This window comes from Bufo bufo, chromosome 4, assembly GCF_905171765.1.
Source record: "Bufo bufo chromosome 4, aBufBuf1.1, whole genome shotgun sequence".
Classification (NCBI taxonomy): domain Eukaryota; kingdom Metazoa; phylum Chordata; class Amphibia; order Anura; family Bufonidae; genus Bufo; species Bufo bufo.
The window spans coordinates 603,340,996-603,365,699 of NC_053392.1; the positions used below are offsets into that span (position 1 = coordinate 603,340,996).

General features: G+C 45.3%; 1 protein-coding gene across 1 annotated transcript in view; it reads left to right on the forward strand.

Moving 5' to 3' along the window:
* Window positions 1–298: 298 nt before the first annotated feature.
* The window catches only part of SUSD4 (sushi domain containing 4), a 61,880-nt gene continuing 37,474 nt past the window's right edge, over window positions 299–24,704 (forward strand). Inside the window, exons 1-2 of the mRNA XM_040430219.1 lie at window positions 299–305; window positions 585–794. Of these exons, the coding sequence (XP_040286153.1) occupies window positions 299–305; window positions 585–794 (217 nt within the window). The remainder of the gene's footprint in view (window positions 306–584; window positions 795–24,704) is intronic.

The window sequence follows — 24,704 nt, forward strand, 5'->3', positions numbered from 1 at the left end:
TTTGTGGGACTGTCTTATGAACAGGACTACAAAGGGGCAGGGCTTATTACATAATTTGCATAAATTAACATACATTGTGGTACTTGTATAGAGGAACAAGAGGCAGGGCTGATCACTATTTACATAAAAAGTGGCATTTGTGGCATTTAACACGGGGCAGGATTACGGTAAAATGTTCTTGCTGCAGTTTTTACGCTGAGCCTTCACAATAGGCCGACACTTGCTATCACTTTTCAGCTGGTGCTGTGTACACGAGAGCAGGGTTAGCAGTCGTCTTATTATCACAGGCAGGATTACAATGGCAGGTAACACATCTGTTATAAAGCTGGAGGCAGATAACACAGGGGTGTCTGTCTTGTCAACTGTGTTGCATAGTCTGGGAGGGAATGAGCAGAGTCATCTCATTATCATAGATAAAGAACAGAACAGCACCTCCTCCCTACATAAGTCACAGAGCATGCTCACTACTCTCTCCTGCAGAAGTCAATAGGCTGTTTTCCTCAGGCAGGATGGCCGCTCCAATAATTTGGTGCTATCATGTGACCTATCATAATCATGCATTTTTATTTTTTTATGTTTATTAGGGTTGGATGACATCAGCTCGTGCCCTGTTCTGGACGTTCCTGAAAATGGATACAGGACTCAAATCAAGAGTGTCTCTGAAATCGCCATTGTTCGGTTCCACTGTCAGAGTGGATACAGACTCAAGGGTCCTTTAAAGAAGACTTGCGTGCGCCTCAATAATGGCTCTCTGTCATGGCGGCCGAGTGACACACCAGTGTGCCTAGAACAAGGTGAGACAAGAAATACTCATTGCCTTCAGGGAGTAGGCACGGTCTGTAGGTCATACTTATTTAAAAGATAATTGAATTGAATAAATATATAGATAGACATAGGAGAGGTAGATAAAAACAGCCTGGATGGAGAGGTTGGGTGTGGGAAACCGCTAGGTTCTCAAGTTGGTGGAGGTCCTGTTTGCCTTTTCTATAATCAGGCCTTGACTAGAAGTAAAAGTTGGGGTCCTGGCACAGATCTGGGCCTAGAGCAAATTTTCCCACCAGAACAGACAAAATAAGCAGACACCTCCTTTTTCCTGCAGCTCAATTGTTAGCTTTGTAGTATAGACTGGGACAGATTAGGCAGAGTCATCTCAACATCTTTAGTAGGACAGCAAATTAATGAGAGCTTTATTATACTGCTGAAAATCTAGATAAGGCAGGATGGTAACACAAGGTACACATATTAGTCTCTGTATATAGCTCCCTTTAATCAGGTCTTGGCTTAAAATAATGGTCAGGGCCCTGGTGCAGATAATACCTTAGGACCCAGAAGGTTCAAACACAATCTCTGATACCAAGATGTTTTCACATTAACCACTGGAGCGCATACAAAAGGCCTGTTTTCTGCAGCTGTCTTGTCAACTCTGTTGCATAGTCTGGGAGGGAATGAGCAGAGTCATCTCATTATCATTAGAAGGGCAGCAAATTAATGCTATCTTTATGGCATTGCTGGAGGCCTAGATTAGGCAGGGTAGTAAGGCTATATACATAAATTAGACCCTGCATGCAGTTCCCCTCTCACTTCCTGGTTTCTGGGGGAGGGGCTGTACATCAGCATATTGTGATATTATAACCAGTATGCAGTAATCTCCCCCTAGTGGTGCCTGCAGGTAGTCCGCATTTTATCATTTAATATACTGTGGATGTGCTCTGAGGTACTCTTAAAGAGGTATTCAAGTTGGTACAAGTTATCCCCTATCCACAGCATAGGGGATCATTTTAAGATCGGTTACTGACCATGTGACATTTATAATACTGGCAGAGGGGCCTATGTTAAGAGCATCATTTATTTTTTCCTTTGTTCTGGTGATTACAGATAATACGCCTTATAAATCTTTGAAAACTAAATCTTAACAAGCTCCTTCCATACTAATCTGTGGCCGGAAAGTCTTGTACAGCCGCTAATGGGGGAGTTCTGCTGTATTAATCTTAATTAGTTGAGAATAGATTTTAATTATAAACTCCTATTATCTTTGCTGCGATCCTGTACAAAATCCAAATTAAATTTCCATTCTATTATGTTGTGAGGAAAATAATGTTCTCCGTGTGCCAAGAAAGGAAAATAGGTATATTGATCCCAGAAAAATGCTTCATAATGAAATAGCCGGAGCTCAGGGGTCTGCAAATCTCCATGAACACAAAGAGAAATCTGACTGATTGTGACAGATAGATAGATAGATAGATAGATAGATAGATAGATAGATAGATAGATAGATACAGTTGCAAGAAAAAGTATGTGAACCTTTTGGAATGATATGGATTTCTGCACAAATTGGTCATAAAATGTGATCTGATCTTGATCTAAGTCACAACAATAGACAATCACAGTCTGCTTAAACTAATAACACACAAAGAATTAAATGTTACCATGTTTTTATTGAACACACCATGTAAACATTCACAGTGCAGGTGGAAAAAGTATGTGAACCCTTGGATTTAATAACTGGTTGAACATCCTTTGGCAGCAATAACTTTAACCAAACGTTTCCTGTAGTTGCAGATCAGACGTGCACAACAGTCAGGAGTAATTCTTGACCATTCCTCTTTACAGAACTGTTTCAGTTCAGCAATATTCTTGGGATGTCTGGTGTGAATCGCTTTCTTGAGGTCATGCCACAGCATCTCAGTCGGGCTGAGGTCAGGACTCTGACTGGGCCACTCCAGAAGGCGTATTCTCTTCTGTTTAAGCCATTCTGTTGTTGATTTACTTCTATGCTTTGGGTCGTTGTCCTGTTGCAACACCCATCGTCTGTTGAGCTTCAGCTGGTGAACAGATGGCCTTAAGTTCTCCTGCAAAATGTCTTGATAAACTTGGGAATTCATTTCTCTTTCGATGATAGCAATCCGTCCAGGCCCTGATGCAGCAAAGCAGCCCCAAACCATGATGCCCCCACCACCATACTTCACAGTTGGGATGAGGTTTTCATGTTGGTGTGCTGTGCCTCTTTTTCTCCACACATAGTGTTGTGTGTTTCTTCCAAACAACTCAACTTTGGTTTCATCTGTCCATGGAATATTTTGCCAGTACTGCTGTGGAACATCCAGGTGCTCTTGTGCAGATTGTAAACGTGCTGCAATTTTTATTTTTGGACAGCAGTGGCTTCCTCTGTGGTATCCTCCCATGAAATCCATTCTTGTTTAGTGTTTTACATATCGTAGATTCGCTTACAGGGATGTTAGCATATGCCAGAGACTTTTGTAAGTCTATAGCTGACACTCTAGGATTCTTCTCCACCTCATTGAGCAGTCTGCGCTGTGCTCTTGCAGTCATCTTTACAGGACGGCCACTCCTAGGGAGAGTAGCAGCAGTGCGGAACTTTCTCCATTTATAGACAATTTGTCTTACCGTGGACTGATGAACAGCAAGGCTTTTGGAGATACTTTCCATCTTTATGCAAATCAACAATTCTTAATCGTAGGTCTTCTGAGAGCTCTTTTGTGCGAGGCATCATTCACATCAGGCAATGCTTCTTGTGAAAAGCAAACCCAGAACTGAGATCAGGTGCAGATAAGGAACATAGATCAGGTGCAGATAAGCTCTGCTAGGCTATAGAGATACAGGAACATAGATCAGGTGCAGATAAGCTCTGCTAGGCTTTACAGATACAGGAACATAGATCAGATGCAGATAAGCTCTGCTAGGCTTTACAGATACAGGAACATAGATCAGATGCAGATAAGCTCTGCTAGGCTATACAGATACAGTCAGGAACAGTACAAGGCAAGGTACAGGGCGAGAAGACAAGACAGAAGACAGCAATGCAGAACCAGGCGGAACCTACCGAGACGTAGATGGCCGGACCCCCTGGGTCAGTAGCAAAGGGTAAAACCTGGCAAAGCAAACATAGACAGACTTGCCAGAGCAGAAGGGTGAAACACCCACAAGACAAAGACAGACTGACCTCAAATGCTCCGGGCTCAAAGGCAGAAATAGCACCCTAACGAGCTCACCGGAAAGGACACACCCAGGAACCTCACAGGGGAGATTAACCCCAACAGCACCAAACAGGGAGGTACCAAAACAGGTCAGGGGTAACCAGAAACCACAGCAACCCTAGTTGCGACACAGGATATTGCCCCTAGCAACCAGCATTCACGGAACACCGCAGCCAGTACGCAAGAGCGCAACAAACCTTAAAATACCCACAGAGAGACAATACAGCCAAAGGGGTATACACACACACACGGGCAGGAACACACAAGATACCGCAGCCACCACGCAGCCAAACGAAACAAGCCTACATGGAACACCGCAGCCAGTACGCAAAAGGCGTGCAGCCAGCCTGCACGGCAATCCATGTCACGGTGGACCGCACCGTGACAAAGCCCTAAGAAGGGACCCAACCAGCGGTTACAAGAAAAAGTTCATAAAACTCTTACAACAGTTAAAAAAAGGAGCCCTGTGAAGGCCGCTCTTTGTATATATGGACATCCTGAGATACGCAAGGAGGGGACCCGTCTCAAGCCTATTGTCAGTAGCATCAACATAGCCAAATACTTAGCCAACATACTAGCCTCTTTGGTTGAAAATATGGAGCACCACATCCAGAACTCCAAGGATTTTACCTCCAAGTCCAAGGCTTGATACTGGGTACAGAGGAAGCAATGGTTTCCTAGGACGTCACATCCCTCTTCACAAGCATACCCACTGCAGAGATCCGTCACAGGGGCTCTATACCGGAAAAGAACTGATCAGGCATATCCCCATGCATTCTGAATGGAGAGCAATCCGTTCAGGATGCATCAGGATGTCTTCAGTTCAGTCATTTTGACTGATCAGGACAAAGATAAAACCGCAGCATGCTACGGTTTTATCTCCGGCCAAAAAAAACGGAAGACTTGCCTGAATGCCGGATCCGTCATTTTTTTCCATAGGAATGTATCAGTCCTTATGCGCAGACCGGTAAAAATGTGAAAAGAAATCGAAACGGATCAGTTTGTCCGTATGACAAACGGACAGACGGATCCGTTCTTGCAATGCATTTGTAAGACGGATCAGGATCCTGATCCGTCTTAAAATGCAATCAGTTGGCATACGTTTTGCCGGATTCCTCTGCCGCAAGTGTGAAAGTAGCCTTACTCTGACTTATTACTACTGATATCTCTACCTACTTCCAGTCTTGTAGTTTTCTTCATTTTAGCTCCAGCCACATATGAGCCGAAAAATAAATAAATTCCTGTGGGGGGGGGGGGGGGGGGCACATAAGGAGGCAGGCGGGCAGAGGGAAAGTGGCTCGACTGGCCAGTGAGCGCAGTCCCCGCTGTCTCATCGGCAGAAATTATGTAAATGTGAGATTATAGAAAAGGGGCTTATAAATAATATTTCAGAACGGAGAACAAATCCAATTAAACTCCAGTTGGGCACATTACCTGCGTGACTGAGCCGGGGATCACATCTGAGAACCGAGTGAACTTTCCGCAGATTATATTAGCATGTTATCCACGCGCCGCAGCAGCAAACGGCCCTTCTGTTACCAGGAGCTGCTCAAAGGAAAAGCCTTCAAATATCAGCAAAATAGCAAAAAATCCCTAAAGAGCGTGTGTGCTGGAGATAAAACCACAATGGTGTACGCCTACATCAGTTATAGGGGCCCAAGACTGTCTGACTTGTACGTTCCCTGTACCCAAAGATAGATATTAGACAGATAGATAGATAGATAGATAGATATAAGATAGATATACGATAGATCGGTATGCAGATAAAAATGCTGTGACCCAGAGGATCACTGCTAAAGAGTTAATTTCATGCTAAAGAGTTCAATGTTTTTTTTTTTACTGCCCAGATAGATTGATAGATATTTTTCTTACTATTCCTGGAGAGAGCTGCCTTTTTTATTAGATAGATACATAGGATAGATAGATAGATAGATAGATAGATAGATAGATAGATAGATAAATAGACAGGGATTAGAGGATCACTGCTAAAGAGTTAAAGGGGTTGTCCGGGTTCAGAGGTGACTTCCCCTTTAATTTCATTCTTAAGAGTTTAATTTTTTTTTAACCGCCCAGATAGATTGATAGATATATTTTCTCACTATTCCTGGAGAGCAGCCTTTCTTTGGGGATTAGATAGATAAGATAGATAGGTAGATAAGATAGATAGGTAGGTATTATACAGGTCCTTCTCAAAAAATTAGCATATTGTGATAAAGTTCATTATTTTCTGTAATGTACTGATAAACATTAGACTTTCATATATTTTAGATTAATTACACACAACTGAAGTAGTTCAAGCCTTTTCTTGTTTTAATATTGATGATTTTGGCATACAGCTCATGAAAACCCAAAATTCCTATCTCAAAAAATTAGCATATCATGAAAAGGTTCTCTAAACGAGCTATTAACCTAATCATCTGAATCAACTAATTAACTCTAAACACCTGCAAAAGATTCCTGAGGCTTTTAAAAACTCCCAGCCTGGTTCATTACTCAAAACCGCAATCATTGGTAAGACTGCCGACCTGACTGCTGTCCAAAAGGCCATCATTGACACCCTCAAGCAAGAGGGTAAGACACAGAAAGAAATTTCTGAACGAATAGGCTGTTCCCAGAGTGCTGTATCAAGGCACCTCAGTGGGAAGTCTGTGGGAAGGAAAAAGTGTGGCAGAAAACGCTGCACAACGAGAAGAGGTGACCAGACCCTGAGGAAGATTGTGGAGAAGGACCGATTCCAGACCTTGGGGGACCTGCGGAAGCAGTGGACTGAGTCTGGAGTAGAAACATCCAGAGCCACCGTGTACAGGCGTGTGCAGGAAATGGGCTACAGGTGCCGCATTCCCCAGGTCAAGCCACTTTTGAACCAGAAACAGCGGCAGAAGCGCCTGACCTGGGCTACAGAGAAGCAGCACTGGACTGTTGCTCAGTGGTCCAAAGTACTTTTTTCGGATGAAAGCAAATTTTGCATTTCATTCGGAAATCAAGGTGCCAGAGTCTGGAGGAAGACTGGGGAGAGGGAAATGCCAAAATGCCTGAAGTCCAGTGTCAAGTACCCACAGTCAGTGATGGTCCGGGGTGCCATGTCAGCTGCTGGTGTTGGTCCACTGTGTTTTATCAAGGGCAGGGTCAATGCAGCTAGCTATCAGGAGATTTTGGAGCACTTCATGCTTCCATCTGCTGAAAAGCTTTATGGAGATGAAGATTTCATTTTTCGGCACGACCTGGCACCTGCTCACAGTGCCAAAACCACTGGTAAATGGTTTACTGACCATGGTATTACTGTGCTCAATTGGCCTGCCAACTCTCCTGACCTGAACCCCATAGAGAATCTGTGGGATATTGGGAAGAGAAAGTTGAGAGACGCAAGACCCAACACTCTGGATGAGCTTAAGGCCGCTATCGAAGCATCCTGGGCCTCCATAACACCTCAGCAGTGCCACAGGTTGATTGCCTCCATGCCACGCCGCATTGAAGCAGTAGATAGATATGAGATGAATTTTCCTAGCTCAAATGAACACTAAACACCAAAAATGCACAAAAAATTTAAAGAATTTCCCAGCCGTTCCTCTCTTTATCTTCTCCTTTCCTATTTTGTCTTGTATTACAATTATAACTCAGACTACATGAAAACATCTTCCCTCTGTGTGCTCCAGGAGGTCTTCCATGTGTCCCCTCCTCCTCCTCACTATTCTGTATTTGACTGGTAGACAGGGGGCTGCACCAGGAGCCTCCCCCCTCTGCCCTGTCTGCATAAAGATTATTAAACCCCGCCTCTCAGCCACCAGCCTGAAATGGAGCAGATCGGCAAGAGATTAACCCTTGTGTTCTCTAAAGGACTTCTACAAGACTGTCTGCTTCAGGAACAGGCAGAAAGTGACAGCAAGGACAGCTGTGTTTCCTGTTCACTTGTGCTTTTCATTTCTAGGGTTAGTGTTCCTTTAAGAGAGGCGCCTCATCTTATATACCTTTTGCATTTCAGAGCCGCTTTGCCAATCCTTCTGCGATGCTGGTGAGCCTAGACTAGGAGATTAACCATTGTATTAACACGTTGGGATCTGCTGGGAGTAGGGATCCATCCGACTGTCACCACAACGAGATTCACGCCATTGTATCTTGGAATTAGTGAACGCCGTTTCTGGCCGTACCGCCATCTGATAGAGGGATTAGCATCGGATGAACGTTATTATCACTCTGTAATTAATATGTAAAATATCTGAGGACTCTCTAATCACTTTCTTCTAATCTGAGAATTTAATACTCGGTGTGACATTGGAACAAGGCAGGGAATAAATATAAATTCAGGAAGCGGGTGGCCATTTTTCTCTTCTGACTTTAAAATAATCTGTTAATAACTTCCCGCACCTTTATATAATGGTACATGAAGGGCCTGAGCAATTTGACGTTAAAGAAGTCCTCCGGGAATTAAGAAAATGAAAGTACTTAAATATTACTTTATAATAAATATATTCCCAAATACCTTTCATTATTTGTAATGGCTCGTTTTGTCTGGGGAGAAATCATCAGGGGAAACAAAATGGCCGCCGTCATATTAGCACACACACAACCTGTCCTAATCACACAGCAGGACAAGTTACTTCACAACACTGAGGTAAAGAGCTGCCTCATCCTCCTCTCTGCCCAATTGGTCAGGGATTATGATCCTAAATACAGCGGATAATAACTTTAGCCGAATCCCTGGGGAATTTAGTACAGAGAGGATGGACAGGGCAGACTGTGGCTGTGGTAATAGAGACTGCATACAAATGCTGCTCCTCATTAGCCACACCCCACAATCCTCTCATCTATCCTCATCATCTCCATTTCCCCAGAGATTCACCTATATTCAGGATCATGATCCCTGACAAGTAGAGCAGAGAGCAGGATGAGGCAGATGTTTACCTCAGTGTTGTGAAGTAACTTGTCCTACTGTGTGATTAGGACAGGTTTTGTGTGAACTAATAGGACGGTGGCCATTTTATTTCTACTGATGATTGCTCCCTAGACAATACGAGCCATTATAACTAATGAAAGGTATTTGGGAATATATTTATCATAAAGTAATATTTAAATATTTTAATTTTCTTAATTCCCGGAGAACCCCTTTAATGTGAGGCTGGGTTCCCATGTGATCTGCCATGGAGTGGGATTCGAGTACTTTTTTGTTTGTTGTCACTTTCTGTTACTACTGGGGTCAGCACTGTAGAGGGGCGTTATAAGTACAAGGGGCAATACTGGGGCGATACAGGGGTTTATTATAACTACTGAGGGCACTACAGGTGGACACAACTATGGGGGCACTACAAGGGGACATAACTACTGAGGCACTACATGGGACATTATAACTATTGGGGGCACTACAAGGGGACATTATAACTACTGAGGGTACCACAAGCGGGACAATATAACTATACTGGGGCACTACAGTGTAACACTAAACTACTGGGGGCACTACAGGGGGACATTATAACTACTGGGGGGCACTATAGGGGGACAATATAACTACTGGGAGCACTACAGTGTAACACTAAACTACTGGAGGCACTACGGGAGGAATATAACTACTGGGGGCACTACTAAGGGGGGGATATAACTACCAAGGGCACTACATGGGGACATTATAGCTACTAGGGGCACTACAAGGGGACATAATAACTACTGAAGGCACTACAGGTCACATTATGATCACTGGTGAAATACAGGGGATCATTATAACTACCAGAGGCCCTACAGAGGGACATAACTATAGGGGCACTACAAGGGGATATTTTAACTACTGGGAAATTATACAGGGTACCATAACTACTGGGAGCACAATAGAGGGGCCTTGATACTGGGGGCTCTATGGGGGGAATTATGGAGGGACCTTATTATTACTGGGGGCACTTTATGGGACTTTATTGCTACTGGGGGCCTTTTCAGGGGCCTTATTGCTATTGGAGTTACTGTACGGGGCCTTATGGCTACCGGGGGCGCTTTAGGGGCAAAATTACTACTGGAGGCACTATGCGGAATTACAGAGAGAATATCTGTGAATTTGGCGGGTGGGATCTGCTTTATTACAGACAGGGGCCATGACCTTAAAGCTCTTAGGAGCAGAAGATCATGACTAGTGTCTTGTAAGAACAGCGCCACACCTGTCCATAGGTTGGGTGTGGTAATGCAGCTCTACCCATTTACTTCTGTTGAGCTGGACTACAATACCAGATTTAACCTATGGACAGTTGTGGCGCTGTAAGAAAGCGGCCATGTTTTGCACCCCTTTGCGAATACAGTACTTTAATTCAATTTATTTGTGAAATATCCCTGACTCATCTCACATACAGGACTCATCTCAGGTTAATTTGCATATGTATCAAATCGTTTTTTTTACACAATAAAAGCACACAGAGCTATGGGGACTGGGTATTGCGGATGTGCTAGTGGCCATCTAGCAACCCATGTCCTCAGCTCTATACACAAAATCCAGGTGACAGGTTCCCTTTAATGGGCATAGTCTATTTACTTATTATACTGAGGAAAGGATTCATTTAAAGAGCACATGTCATTGGAATCAAGCATATTAATAGAGGCATAATACCTGGTAGGGTTGAACCTACTGCATTAAATTATACTTTATTTATCTGTCACTGCACCACCAATGCTCCTGTGCTGACCCAGACTGATCCCTTATCGTACCCAGGGCCGGCGCTTCCATATAGCCAAGGGGGGCAATTGCCCCTGGGCCCCCGAGTCCTTAGGGCCCCCCAAGCCCACCACCCGACACCGGCCGGTCCCAAGGCTTTTTTTTGTGAGGCCTGCGCTGGTGGGGGCCTTTCTCTGGCTCCAGGAAGGGGGCCCGCGGCGGCGGCAGGTCACAGGGAGATGAACGCTTCAATTGTGGAAGCGTTCATCTCCATAGTCATCTGTATCGCCGTCCTCAGGACAGCGCTACAGATGGTTGGTCTGTGGGGCAGGGGAGGCGTCTCCCTTCCCTGTTCCTCTGATTGGCTGTCGGCACAAGGCCCGCAGCCTATCAGAGGCCGGTGCATGCGGCGCCACCTGAGCTGTACAGTTCGGGACACATCCCGGAAGAGGCCTGCATCGCATCGCTGTGTGATGGAGGTAAGTATAAGTGTTTTTTTTTGTTTTTTTTTTAATACCGGACTTTTACTGCCACATGGGGGGAGCGGGAGGCACTTGATACTGGAACATAGGGGTGGGGGTGGGGTTTGGCACTTGATACTGGCACTTGGGTGGAGCGGGAGGCACTTGATATTGGCACATGGGGGTGGGGGGTTTGGCACTTAATACTGGCACATGGGGGCGTTTGGCACTTGATACTGGCACATGGGGGGTTTGGCACTTGATACTTGCACATGGGGGGGTTTGGCACTTGATACTGGCACATGGGGGGGTTGGCACTTGATACTGGCACATGGGGGGTGTTGGCACTTTATCCTGGCACATGGGGGGTTGGCACTTGATACTGGCACATGGAGGGGTTGGCACTTGATACTGGCACATGGGGGGGTTGGCACTTGATACTGGCACATGGTGGGGGGGTTGGCACTTGATACTAGCACATGGGGGGGTTTAACACTTGATACTGGCACATGGGGGGGTGCTTGATACTGGTACATGGGCGGAAGAGAGGCACTTGTTACTGGCACATGGGGGGGTTTGGCACTTGTTACTGGCACATGGGGGGTTTTAAGAGAGGCACTTGATACTGGCACATTATTATGGGGCACTATGGGGGCTTCTACTGAGGCCACAAAGAAGGGGCATTTTATATGGGGGGCTCTGTGTGGTACTAGTATTATCAGGGGTTTATCTGTTTCTGCAGTATAATATTGGGGAGCACAGCGGCACAGTATTGGGGGTAGTAGGATGATTTGTCCAGAAGATGGGAGGATGATGGAAAAGTAGTAAACTAAGATTTTTTTTTGTTGTCAAACTGCAGAGACGGAAAATGGCGACAAAATGGCGGTCTGGTCTGAAGGTCTAAAAGGAGAAGACGAGGACAGAGAACATCTACATCAAAGGAGACGTCACTGGATGTAAGAGGTATGGGGCGCTGTATTTCTGTAGTGATGGGGAGGGGGCCCCCTTATTGTTTTTCGCCCCAGGGCCCCATTTCACCTAGAACCGGCCCTGATCGTACCCTCTCCAGGCTTGGCATCTCATCTAGGATTTGGGGAAGTATAATCATATCCTCCCCTTTCTGTCATAGCGATTGTTATGTTTATTGGCTTATCCTGCTGCAATTTCGATTTTATTGAAAGCCATACTTTGACTATCAATATTTAAATGGTGTGTGGTAGAATTTTCAAAGGGTCTCAGTAGTAGCAGCTCTGTGGACATTTGGTATGTGATGCAGATGCATTTGGTCCCAAATATGTGGGAATTGTCTTTCTTAATGGCCATGAGATTTACCATTATCATTTGGGTATTACTACAAGAATATAATCTGATTCGCACACATATTGTTGCCTCCATTTCTGTATTGTTTGTTTTTTGGAGTCTTCTTGTTATATGTGGTCCCCTGATGAACTGACTCCAGAGAGCGGTTCCGAAAAACGCGTCGGGAGAAATTTTGCATTCCTGGGACATATGGCATGTGCTCCTTTTTTTTCTCACTGGTGATTAAAACCTGGACGCCACTGGTTTACTTGGGAGCATATATGTATTGTGTGCGATTATTTTTTGTAACTTTATTATTTTCTGATACATGCATTGACTTATGACATTACTATTGGACTGTAATCATACTAGGTCTCTTCTCGGGTGGCGGTATCTATCCCTTGTCAGGGACCCATCGGGCCTATCAGGAGGTTCCTGACACGGGATCGCCCCTATCGGGGCGGCCGTTCCGTTTTGCTAGGCAGGGCCTATAGTTTGATAGGGCAAGTGTGAGGGTGAGTCAATTTTCCTTTCCTTGTCCTGCCCCAGGTCATTGTTATTTGCTTTTTAAGGTCACAAATTGGGTGATTTTTAATGATCATCAGTAAAGGTTACGTTTTACACGCATCTCGCCTGGCCATGTAATCTCACTCCTACGCCGCAGTTTACATTCTCAGCACATGCACAGTAGTCATCTGCGTGGCTAAGGAAGCAGAGGCAGATGCTCTGTGCATGCGCCGACTGTGTCATCTTCGGCGCAGGCGCGATGTTGCAGGGCTAGGCGCTTTACCTGGCCTTGTAATCTTGCACATAGGCCATAGTGCATACTATCAGCACATGCGCAGTAGTCATCTTTGCTGCTGATTAGATGCAGGGTTAGATGCTCTACACATGCATTGATGGTGTCCTCTACGGCGCATGTGTGAGATTACAGGCCCAAGCGAAATTCCTGGTCCTGTCAATCAAGGGGTGGGGGAGCTCTGGTGCTCCGAGAAGGTCAGGCCCACCCCTCAGTGCACCAAAGAGCTAATTTATATATAAATAAAAAGTCATATGTTCTGGGAATGACGCCACAGAGACAGATATATAAGGTATCGATTTACTCAGCAGGATCAACTGTGCCGGGCATTTTTAATAGGGTTGATCCTGATGAACATGCTCTTTTTTGCGGACCCATTGAAATAAATGGGTCCGCATCTTATCCGCAAAAGAAACTGAATGGACACGAAAACAAAATACGTTCATGTGCATGAGCCCTTACTTGAATAAACTCACATCCAGACACTGGCAGGTCATCTCGGACACTTTGCTTTGCCTTTCCCTGCTGTACTAATCTCTCTCTTCAATCTGGTAGCTTTGATTTGGATGCCTTTGGCTGTTGACCCCCTCGTAATATGCAGTCTATGAACTGCAAGAAGTTGTGGTGCTCTACAAGCCGCTTCCCCTGGAAGACTCCTGCTGCAGGAAGGGTTGGGGCCCTCCCCTCACAGCTCCAAGTCTGCTCTCCTTCCACTCTCAACTGACTCTGAACAGGCAAAACACCCCTCCCCTTGGAAGATCTGGGTGAGCCCACTCCTCCAAGGAGGGGGGGAGAATGGAATGGTTAGTTCCATTCTACCTATAGCTCACTGCAAGATACACTGCCACCTGCTGGTAAACCAGGCACAGCGCATGAAATACAATAAATAACAGTTACATAGCAGCTTCTGAGCAGACCTGGAATCAAAAGGCATGGGGTGGTGTCAGACATTGGTTAGGCATTAGAGACAGTAGCAGGTTGTCGGAATAGCAGTGCACGCTCTGGGGTACTACAGCACCACCCACAGTATGGCGCACTATAGGCGCACTATGATGCCAGTTTATTTTTAAGAACTTAGTTTTGCTCATTTATAAGGTTATATATTGAACCGGCAATCCTCGGAGCTTCTCTTCTCCTGACTATAAGACGACTTAACGTGTAAATGTGACCGCCTGGTAGAAAATGAGATTGTTGTCACTATGGTCAACTAGGAGACATTCTTGGACCGGTGCACAATGACTCAGAAATGACAATTTTAGATCCGCTGCCAGCTGAACTTTGCAATTTCGACCGAAAAGTTAAGAGTCTTCCCTAAAGTTAAGGAAAATCAAAAAATAATAGTTTCCTGACAAAAATAAAGAAATGATATTTTTCAGGGCTAGGCTTTGGAGCTTTATCTACGTCGCAGGAGCAGCTGAATCCTCTGTGTGCCATTCAGAGCCCAATAGTACATGTACATACAGTAACGATCACCTATCTTGGTGGCCGGTGTCCTACTGGTCTTCATCACGTCACTCAGTGTGCGGGTCACGAGCAGGCGCCAGCTCCCAGTCTTGTAAAGAACCAGTGCATGCAAAGCATCCCTGACCACATGGTGTCTGCAATGGCCAAATATTGTCATAGAGTGACCAGGTAGTGTCATACAGTGACCAGATAGTGTCATATAGTGACCAAATAGTGTCATATAGTGAGCATATAGTGTCATACAGTGACCAAATAGTGTCATATAGTGAGCATTTAGTGTCATACAGTGACCAGATAGTGTCATATAGTGACCAGATAGCGTCATATAGTGACCAGATAGTGTCATATAGTGACCAGGTAGTGTCATAAGGTGGCAAGATAGTGTGAAAGGTACCAGATAGTGTCATAGAGTGACCAGATAGTGTCATATAGTGACCATATAGTGTCATATAGTGACCAGATAGTGTCATATAGTGACCAGGTAGTGTCATATAGTGACCAGATAGTGTCATATAGTGACCATATAGTGACCAGATAGTGTCATATAGTGACCAGATAGCGTCATATAGTGACCAGATAGTGTCATATAGTGACCAGGTAGTGTCATAAGGTGGCAAGATAGTGTGAAAGTTACCAGATAGTGTCATAGAGTGACCAGATAGTGTCATATAGTGACCATATAGTGTCATATAGTGACCAGATAGTGTCATATAGTGACCATATAGTGACCAGATAGTGTCATATAGCGACCAGGTAGTGTCATATAGTGACCAGGTAGTGTCATATAGTGACCATATAGTGTCATATAGTGACCAGATAGCCTCAAACTGTGGCCAGAGAGTAACAAAGATCGCCCAGATTGTTTTTTATATTGTAAATGTCATGTAGTGACCAGATAATGTCATACAATTATCAATTAGTGGCATACAGTGCGAAACTACAGTGACCAGATAGTGTCATACAGTGACCAAAGAGCGCCGCAAATTGTCAAAGTTTGCTTTATATTGTCTAGATAGTGTCACATAGTGACCAAATACTGTCATAAAGCGACCATACAGTGTCATATAGCGACCAGATAGTGTCATACAGTTATTAATTGTTGACATACAGTACACAACTAGTCTTCTACAGGGGCCAAATAGTGTCATAGAGTGACCGGTGAGTTGCACAAATATAACGTTTGCCTTATATTTTCTAAATAGTGTCATATAGCGACCATACAGTGTCATAAAGTGACCATACGGTGTCAAATAATATAGTGACCATACAGTGTCATATAGTGACCAGATAGTGTCATATAGTGACCATACGGTGTGATATAGTGACCAGATAGTGTCATATAGCGACCATACGGTGTCATATAGTGACCAGATAGTGTCATATAGCGACCATACGGTGTGATATAGTGACCATATGGTGTGATATAGTGACCAGATAGTGTCATATAGCGACCATACGGTGTCATATAGTGACCAGATAGTGTCATATAGCGACCATACGGTGTCATATAGTGACCAGATAGTGTCATATAGCGACCATACGGTGTGATATAGTGACCATATGGTGTGATATAGTGACCAGATAGTGTCATATAGCGACCATACGGTGTGATATAGTGACCATACAGTGTCATATAGTGACCAGATAGTGTCATATAGTGACCATACGGTGTCATATAGTGACCAGATAGTGTCATATAGCGACCATACGGTGTGATATAGTGACCATATGGTGTGATATAGTGACCAGATAGTGTCATATAGCGACCATACGGTGTGATATAGTGACCATACAGTGTCATATAGTGACCAGATAGTGTCATATAGTGACCAGTGTGATGTATTGACCAGATAGTGTCATACAGTGCTAAATTAGTGTCCTGCAGTGCCCAGCTAGTGTCATGTAGTGCCCATTTCTGGGACCCACATCTATCTCTAGAACGGGACCCCCAAACTGAACGAGAGTGCATCGTGTATGTACGGCGTGCTCTCCATTCCCTTCTATGGGAATGTGGTCGGCTATTTTCAGAGATCCCATAGAAATGAATGGAGAGTGCACTGTTCTTTCACTTCTATGGGACTGCCGGAGGTGGCCGAGCCAGTGGAACTTTCATAGAAATGAATGGAGGGCGCTTGTGCAGTGCGCTATCGTTCACCTTGGGGAAACCTCTGGGACCTGCACCTATCTGACATTGGTGGTACAGGTGAGACAACCCCTTTGAGCTCTGTTTGTTGCCTGCTGCTGCGGTATTATATTTGATTCTGACGTACCGCTGACACACTGCCCCAGGGCCGTGAGGCCATAACTTCTCCTCCATTGACTCCAGTTCTCCGGCCTGGCTGCGCTGGTGCCCAGGCTGCACACACGTGCACGCACTGGAGCAGTACTCCCTGTCCTCTTCAGACTGAATCACCTTCTATGGCTCTTCTGGGCATGGATGTGTCAGTCATTCACCTGATAATATAATTAACGGTTCATCCTCTGTATGGGGCAGGGCCACTTCAATCAATGTGTTTTATTTCTGAAGTGCTCAGTGTCGTCCAGTCACACAAATGTTTATATATTTAGCGGAATAATTAATTACAGAGTCGCATCTGGTCCTTATTCACATGGATGCAGCAATCTCTCTCTGTCATTAATTAGACCTTCAAAGGGACTGTTGAAGATGGTGACACCTAGGATGAAACATAGCGATGATTATTACTGGATTGTTGTAGGGTTTGAATAAAGCCGCACTTCGCTGTGAGTTGTTGTATATGGTACATGTGAACGGAATGCTAGACCTGAGGAACTGCTCTACAACCCGACACTGGAATAGGTATGGCATTCATTAGGGTGTATAACGTCACTTACTGTTCTGCTGGTGGAGTCACTGTGTACATACATTACATTACTCATCCTGTACTGATCCTGAGTTACATCCTGTATTATACTCCAGAGCTGCACTCACTATTCTGCTGGTGCAGTCACTGTGTACATACATGACTTATCCTGTACTGATCCTGAGTTACATCCTGTATTATACTCCAGAGCTGCACTCACTATTCTGCTGGTGCAGTCACTGTGTACATACATGACTTATCCTGTACTGATCCTGAGTTACATCCTGTATTATACTCCAGAGCTGCACTCACTATTCTGCTGGTGCAGTCACTGTGTACATACATTACATGACTTATCCTGTACTGATCCTGAGTTACATCCTGTATTATACTCCAGAGCTGCACTCACTATTATGCTGGTGCAGTCACTGTGTACATACATTACATTACTTATCCTGTACTGATCCTGAGTTACATCCTGTATTATACTCCAGAGCTGCACTCACTATTCTGCTGGTGCAGTCACTGTGTACATACATTACATGACTTATCCTGTACTGATCCTGAGTTACATCCTGTATTATACTCCAGAGCTGCACTCACTATTCTGCTGGTGCAGTCACTGTGTACATACATTACATTACTTATCCTGTACTGACCCTGAGTTACATCCTGTATTATACTCCAGAGCTGCACTCACTATTCTGCTGGTGCAGTCACTGTGTACATACATTACTTATCCTGAACTGATCCTGAGTTACATCCTGTATTCTACTCCAGAGCTGCACTCACTATTCTGCTGGTGGGGTCACTGTGTACATACATTACATTGCTTATCCTGTACTTATCCTGAGTTACATCCTGTATTATACTCCAGAGCTGCACTCACTATTCTTTTATTACAGGGATAATAAACACAGTGCTGTCACAGCAGGGGGGGACACAGACAGCAGAGGGCCCCTGTGCAAAGAATGTGCCTGCCCCCCCCCCCCAAGCCAAATTCTCAACCTAACCTATTCCGTACTAACATTACTTGTAGCAATACAAAACATACAGGGTAAGGCTACTTTCACTCCTGCGGCACTGCGCTCCGGCCACCTGATCCGGCAGACAATGCAAGGAATTGGCCGGACACAAACTCAGGCATGCAGAGGTTTGTGTCCCGCTGATTCTCTGCATTTTTGCCAGATTGTGGCCGGATCTCTGCCGTACCCCATTATAGCCAAAGGGACTGGCGGGCATTCTGTCTGCATCCAGCAGTGCTGGAGGAGTCCGTCAGGCTGTTCTCTGCTGGAAGAGCCTGCCAGAATCACTAACGCAGATGTGAAGGTAGCCCTAATACAGGTCCACATACCTCGTACATCCAGTGACGTCTCCTTTGATGTAGATGTTCTCTGTCCTTATCTTCTCCTTTCAGACCACACCGCCATGATGATTTCTTTCAGCCATCTCTTCTCTCTGCAGAGTTTGACAGACAGACATCTTAGTTTCCTAGTTTTCCATCATCCTCCCACCTTGTAAACACCCCATCCTGTCACCCCCAATACTGTGCCCGCTGTGCTCCCCATACTAGTTACACACAGATAGTTCCCCTTCAATAATTACTGGCACACAGTGTCCTAATAAATAACTGCGCCCAGATAACAGTGTCCCTGACACTAATAGTGTAAACATAATGTTCCTCATAGTCCCTCAACTGCAATAAAGCCCCCGGTAGTCATAATTCTCTTTATAATGTGCGCCAGTACATAAAAATGCCCTGTTGTGTGGCAGTATAAAAAATACCTCCTCTTAATGCCCCCTGTAGAGCCAATGTCCCCATAGTACCCTCATAATGTGTGCCAATGCCCCCTACTATGTGCCCAAAAAACCTTCTTAGTGCCTCCTGTTGAGCCAAGGTCCCCATAGTGCCCTATCATTTGCGCCAGTATAAAATACTCCTATTCGTGCACCTCCCCTTGTCCTCATGGTGCCTGACAATGTGCCAATATAAAATGCCCCCATAATGTGTGCCAGTATAATGCACCTATATAATGACCCCTATAGTGCTCCTATTCCCCCATTCTCCATAGTGCCCCCCATATCTGCCAGTATATAAGACAGAGCCCCAGAAGATGCCCCCATAGTGCTCCTCTCCCCCCTTCTCCATAGAGCCAAAAAATTAAATAGGGACCCACAAAGTGCCCCCCATGTGTGCCAGTTTATGAAATAGGGCCCCAATAGTACTCCCCGTCTCCAAAGTGCCCCCCATGTGTGCCAGTATATAAGATAGGGCCCCCCACAGTGCCCCCCATATGTGCCATTAACTAAGATAGGGCACCCCATAGTGCTCCTCCCCCTCCATAGTGCCCCCCATGTGTGCCAGTATATAAAATAGGGCCCCAATAGTAACCCCCCCCCCCTGTAGTGCGCCCCATGTGTGCCAGTATATAAGATAGGGAAAAAGAAGGTTCAGCGGCACTCCTTGTTAAAGGTTGGGAGGTGCTCAGTGGTAGGGGTACATGCAAATATTATCAAAAGACCACGGCACTAGTATATAAGATAGGGCCCCCCACAGTGCCCCCCATATGTGCCATTAACTAAGATAGGGCCCCCTATAGTGCTCCTCCCCCTCCATAGTGCCCCCCATGTGTGCCAATATATATAATAGGGCCGCAATAGTACTCCCTCCCTCCATAGTGCCCCCCATGTGTGCCAGTACATAAGATTGGCGTACTTGTTTCCAATATATAGTATGCTTTATTTCATAATAAAATGACAAAATCACAGGATGCGTTTTGGCCCGTCCAGCCTTACTCAACTGCAGTGAGGAAGGCTGGACGTGCCGAAACACGTCCTGTGATTTTGTCATTTTATTATGAAATAAAGCATACTATATATTGGAAACAAGTACGCCTGCTGGGATTATCCTTTGAATTTTGATATGGGGATTACCCTTTCCCGTGCAGCGTAACAAGAGGATCGTGAGCTGTCTGATTTGGTTTCGACAGTACATAAGATAGGTCCCCCCATAGTGCTCCTCCCCCTCCATAGTGCCCCCATGTGTGCCAGTATATAAAATAGGGCCCCAATAGTACCCCCCTCCTCCATTGTGCCCCCCATGTGTGCCAGTATATAAAATAGGGCCCCCCACAGTGGCCCCATGTGTGCCAGTAAATAAGATAGGGCCCCACATAGTGCTCCCCCCTCGATAGTGCTCCCATGTGTGCCAGTATATAAAATAGGGCCCCAATAGTACTCCCCCCTCCATAGTGCCCCCCATGTGTGCCAGTACATAAGATAGGGCCCCCCACAGTGCCCCCATATGTGCCATTAACTAAGATAGGGCCCCCCATAGTGCTCCTCCCCCTCCATAGTGCCCCCCATGTGTGCCAGTACATAAGATAGGGCCCCCAGTAGATGCCCCCGTGAGTGCCAGATAGGGCCCCTAGCAAAGTATAAATAAAAAATAAATAAACACATATACTTACCTCCTTGCCGCTTTCAGCGATGCGATGCAGGCCTGTGTCCCGCTCTGACATCATCGCGCTGCCTGCGCCGGCCTCTGATAGGCTACAGGCACTAGTATGAGAGCACGAAATAAGGAACAGGCTAGGCAGAGGAGTGCCGGCCTAAGACTGCAACCGAGGAGGAGAGCACTGGACACATGGAGTGCAGCAGGTGACAGAAGAGGGCGCCTGGGTCCGGACCGCCGGTTAAGTGGTGTGCAAGGCCAGGCCAGCTCCCCTACTTTCCCTCACACAGCCATAGTAATAAATAACAAATTTCTAGCTTCCTTCAGCTGCCACCAGAGGGAGCTCACTGAATACAGATTTATACAGCTCCCAGTGAGGTCAATGGGAGCAATCCAATACACACTTAGCCGACTCCCCCAAGTGGTGACTGTTAGCGGTCTTTACAGGAGACTTTCCTGGGGGTTCGAGTCAGGGCAGGTTCTAAGTGCTGGGGCAGAGGGTGCCAGTGAACCACTTTGCCTTGGCCCAGATATTTAGATACAGTGATAGGGAAGCAAATTGAACCTTTGTCCTGAGTGAAAGGAAGAAAGCCTCACTAAGGCTCTGACCCCACTTTAAAAAAAACATGCGGAAATGGCCTAAAATTAAATATCATAACTGGTAAATGGAGCTACTAGAGTCACATAACATTTCAGAACCATATATTATTACAGCCTGGCCCCTATATACTGTAGGTCCTGCACAGTCTGAAAGAAATCTTGTGGGGGGTCACAGCTCTCTAGCACGTACCGTTCCTGAGATATTCCCACTAAATGCAAATATGGCACATCACATGACCTACATTAGCCAATAGAAGCCTGCAAGTCTTTCTCTTCATATGCCAACTGCCATACACACGGTCACATGTCCCTTATCAGCCAATAGAAGCTTGCAGGGCTACGCCCCCAATCCGGTTAGGCCACGACCCCCCGCCCCCCCAATCCACAGTCGACAGGGATTGAAAAAATGAAGGTAAAAATCAACTTTTGTCAGCTGCAGGGGTGGGAGAGAGGGTGACTTTCTCCCTGCAGCTCATGCTCAGGCAGCACAGTGCTGCTGTCTGAGAGTGAGCTGTTCAACAAACATCCCTGTGTCCGTCCAGGCCCTGCGCCGGACTGAGGACAGGGAGTCCTCACCCTAGAGGCAGGCTGCTGTCGAGGTCACAGTTAAGGAGACAGTCTGCTATGGAGGTCAGTGTTAAGGGGCAGATTGCTGTAGAGGCCACTGTTAAGGGGACGGGGTGTTGTGAAAATCACTGTTAAGGAGATGGGGTATTGTGGAGGTCACTAATGAAGGGGCAGCCGCTGTGGAGGTCACTGTTAAAGGGGCAGGCTGCTGTGGAGGTCACTGTTAAGGGGGTGGGATGTTGTTGAGGTCACTATTAAAGGGGCAGGCTGCTGTGGAGGTGACTGTTAAAGGGGCGGGCACTGTGGGGATCTCTGTTAAGGAGAAAGGGAACTGTGGAAGTCACAGTTAAGGGGACGGTCCGGTATGGAGGTCAGTGTTAAGGGGCGGAGTGCTGTAGAGGTCAGTGCTAAGGGGCGGGGTGCTGTAGAGGTCAGTGTTAAGGGGCGGGGTGCTGAAGAGGTCACTGTTAAGGGGGCGGGGTGTTGTGGAGGTCACATTTTAAGGAAACAGAGCTCTGCAGAGGGTTATTGTGGAAATTACTGTTAACAAGACAGGGTACTGTGGATGTCACTAATAAAGGGGCGGCTGCTGCGGAGGTCACTGTTAAAGGGGAGGGCGCTGTGGATGCTACTGTTAAGGGGGCAGATCGCTGTGGAGGTCACTGTTAAAGGGGTGGGGTACTGTAGATGTCACTGTTATAGTGGATACTGTAGATATCTTTTAATGACACACGCAAACATTAAATGAAATAGATGAAATATACCCGTGCGAAGACGGGTCCTTCTGCTAGTAGTGTCAAAAGAATAGATGATCCATACGTTCTTACATAGGGAACGCAATTAGTTGCTAAAACAGACATGTCAGGAGAGGTGACGGCTCCTCTTTAACCCCTTCCTAACATGTTGGGTCTTTAAAAATGGCGCCCACTCTGGAGCGGAGCAGGCCGCAATAGCCACCGGATGCCTGCGGTTTTACACAGCAGACACATGAAGCTAATGTCTGTGATCGGCAATAACATCGATCACAGACATTCAGCTGTCAATTGTGATCATGGCATCTGAGTGGCTTTTCCCCGGGGCCAGAACGACTCCCCCAGCGTTCGTTTACTGTGGTAGCCTTAAGAAGGCTCCGAGGCTTACTGCCTGTGGCAGAGCTGCACAGGAACATAGTAAATCTCCCATAGACGGCAATGGTAATTCATTGCACTCTATGGGAAAAGTGAGCTAAAGATCAAATGTTCAAGGGGACTTAAAGTAAGTGGAAATTTTTTTTTTTAAATTTCAAATAAGCATCCTTTCATCATAATAAAATAGACAAAAACAAAATAAAGATAATTTGTACCACCGCATTCCCAAAATGCCCAAACTATTAAAGTATGAATGCTGTAACGGAGAAAAAAAATATGGGGGTCGAAAAAGTTATGGGATAAGAATATAGTGATGCAATGAAAAAACATCTTTTTAACTATTGAAACCCAAAAATAAATATATAAATGTGAGATCGTTGAAATCCTTCTGACCCAGAGAATGAAGGTAACAGGTCAGCTTTACCGAATAGGGAACGGTGTAAAAACAAAACCCATAAAATTATGGCTGATTTGCCGGGGGGTTTTTAATCCCACCCCATTTGGAATTTATTTCCAGCTTACACAATCTTAAATGCTGCTATTAGAAAGAACAACCTGTCCCACAAAAAACAAGCCCTCATATGGTTATGTGAATGGGAAAATAAAAAAACGTATAGGGAGTGAAAAATGGTCAGGAATTGATTAATAAAGTTTTTTTTTTTATATATATTAAAAACTGAAGTTTAAAAAAAAAAATCTTTCCCCATTCATTAGATCCAAATATATTATGGTACTAATAAAAGCTACAACTCACCCTGCAAACAAACAAAGCCCTCACATAGCTCCATCGATAGGAAAAAAAACAACAACTATGGCTCATGATGTTGCCACAAAACTTAGTTTGGTCTTTAAGGCTGGGTTCACACGAGCGTGTCCGGATTAGTTCCGGATGCGTCCCGGTGTGTTGCGGCAAACCCGCGCGAGTAGGAATGCAATTGCAGTCAGTTTTGACTGCGATTGCGTTCCGATGTTCAGTTTTTATCGCGCGTGTGCAATGTGTTTTGCACGCGCGTGATAAAAAACCGACTGTGGTACCCAGACCCGAACTTCTTCACAGAAGTTCAGGTTTGGGTTCGGTGTTGTGTAGATGTTATTATTTTCCCTTATAACATGGTTATAAGGAAAAATAATAGCATTCTGAAAACAGAATGCTTAGTAGGTGATCAGTTGAGGGTTAAAAAAAATTAAAAAAATTAACTCACCTTGTCCTCTTGTTCGCGTAGTTCTCCCGGTCTTTAGTTCTTTAAAAGATAAACTATGGGCTAAAGGACCTTTGGTGACGTCAGATCACATGCTCCAATCACATGGTCCATCACCGCGGTGATGGACCATGTGATTGGAGCATGTGATCTTACGTCACCAAAGGTCCTTTAGCCCATAGTTCATCTTTTGAGAAGTAAAGAAGAGACCGGGACTTACGCGAACAAACGGAGAAGGTGAGTTAATTTTTTTTATTTTTTTTAACCCTCAACTGATCACTTACTATGCATTCTG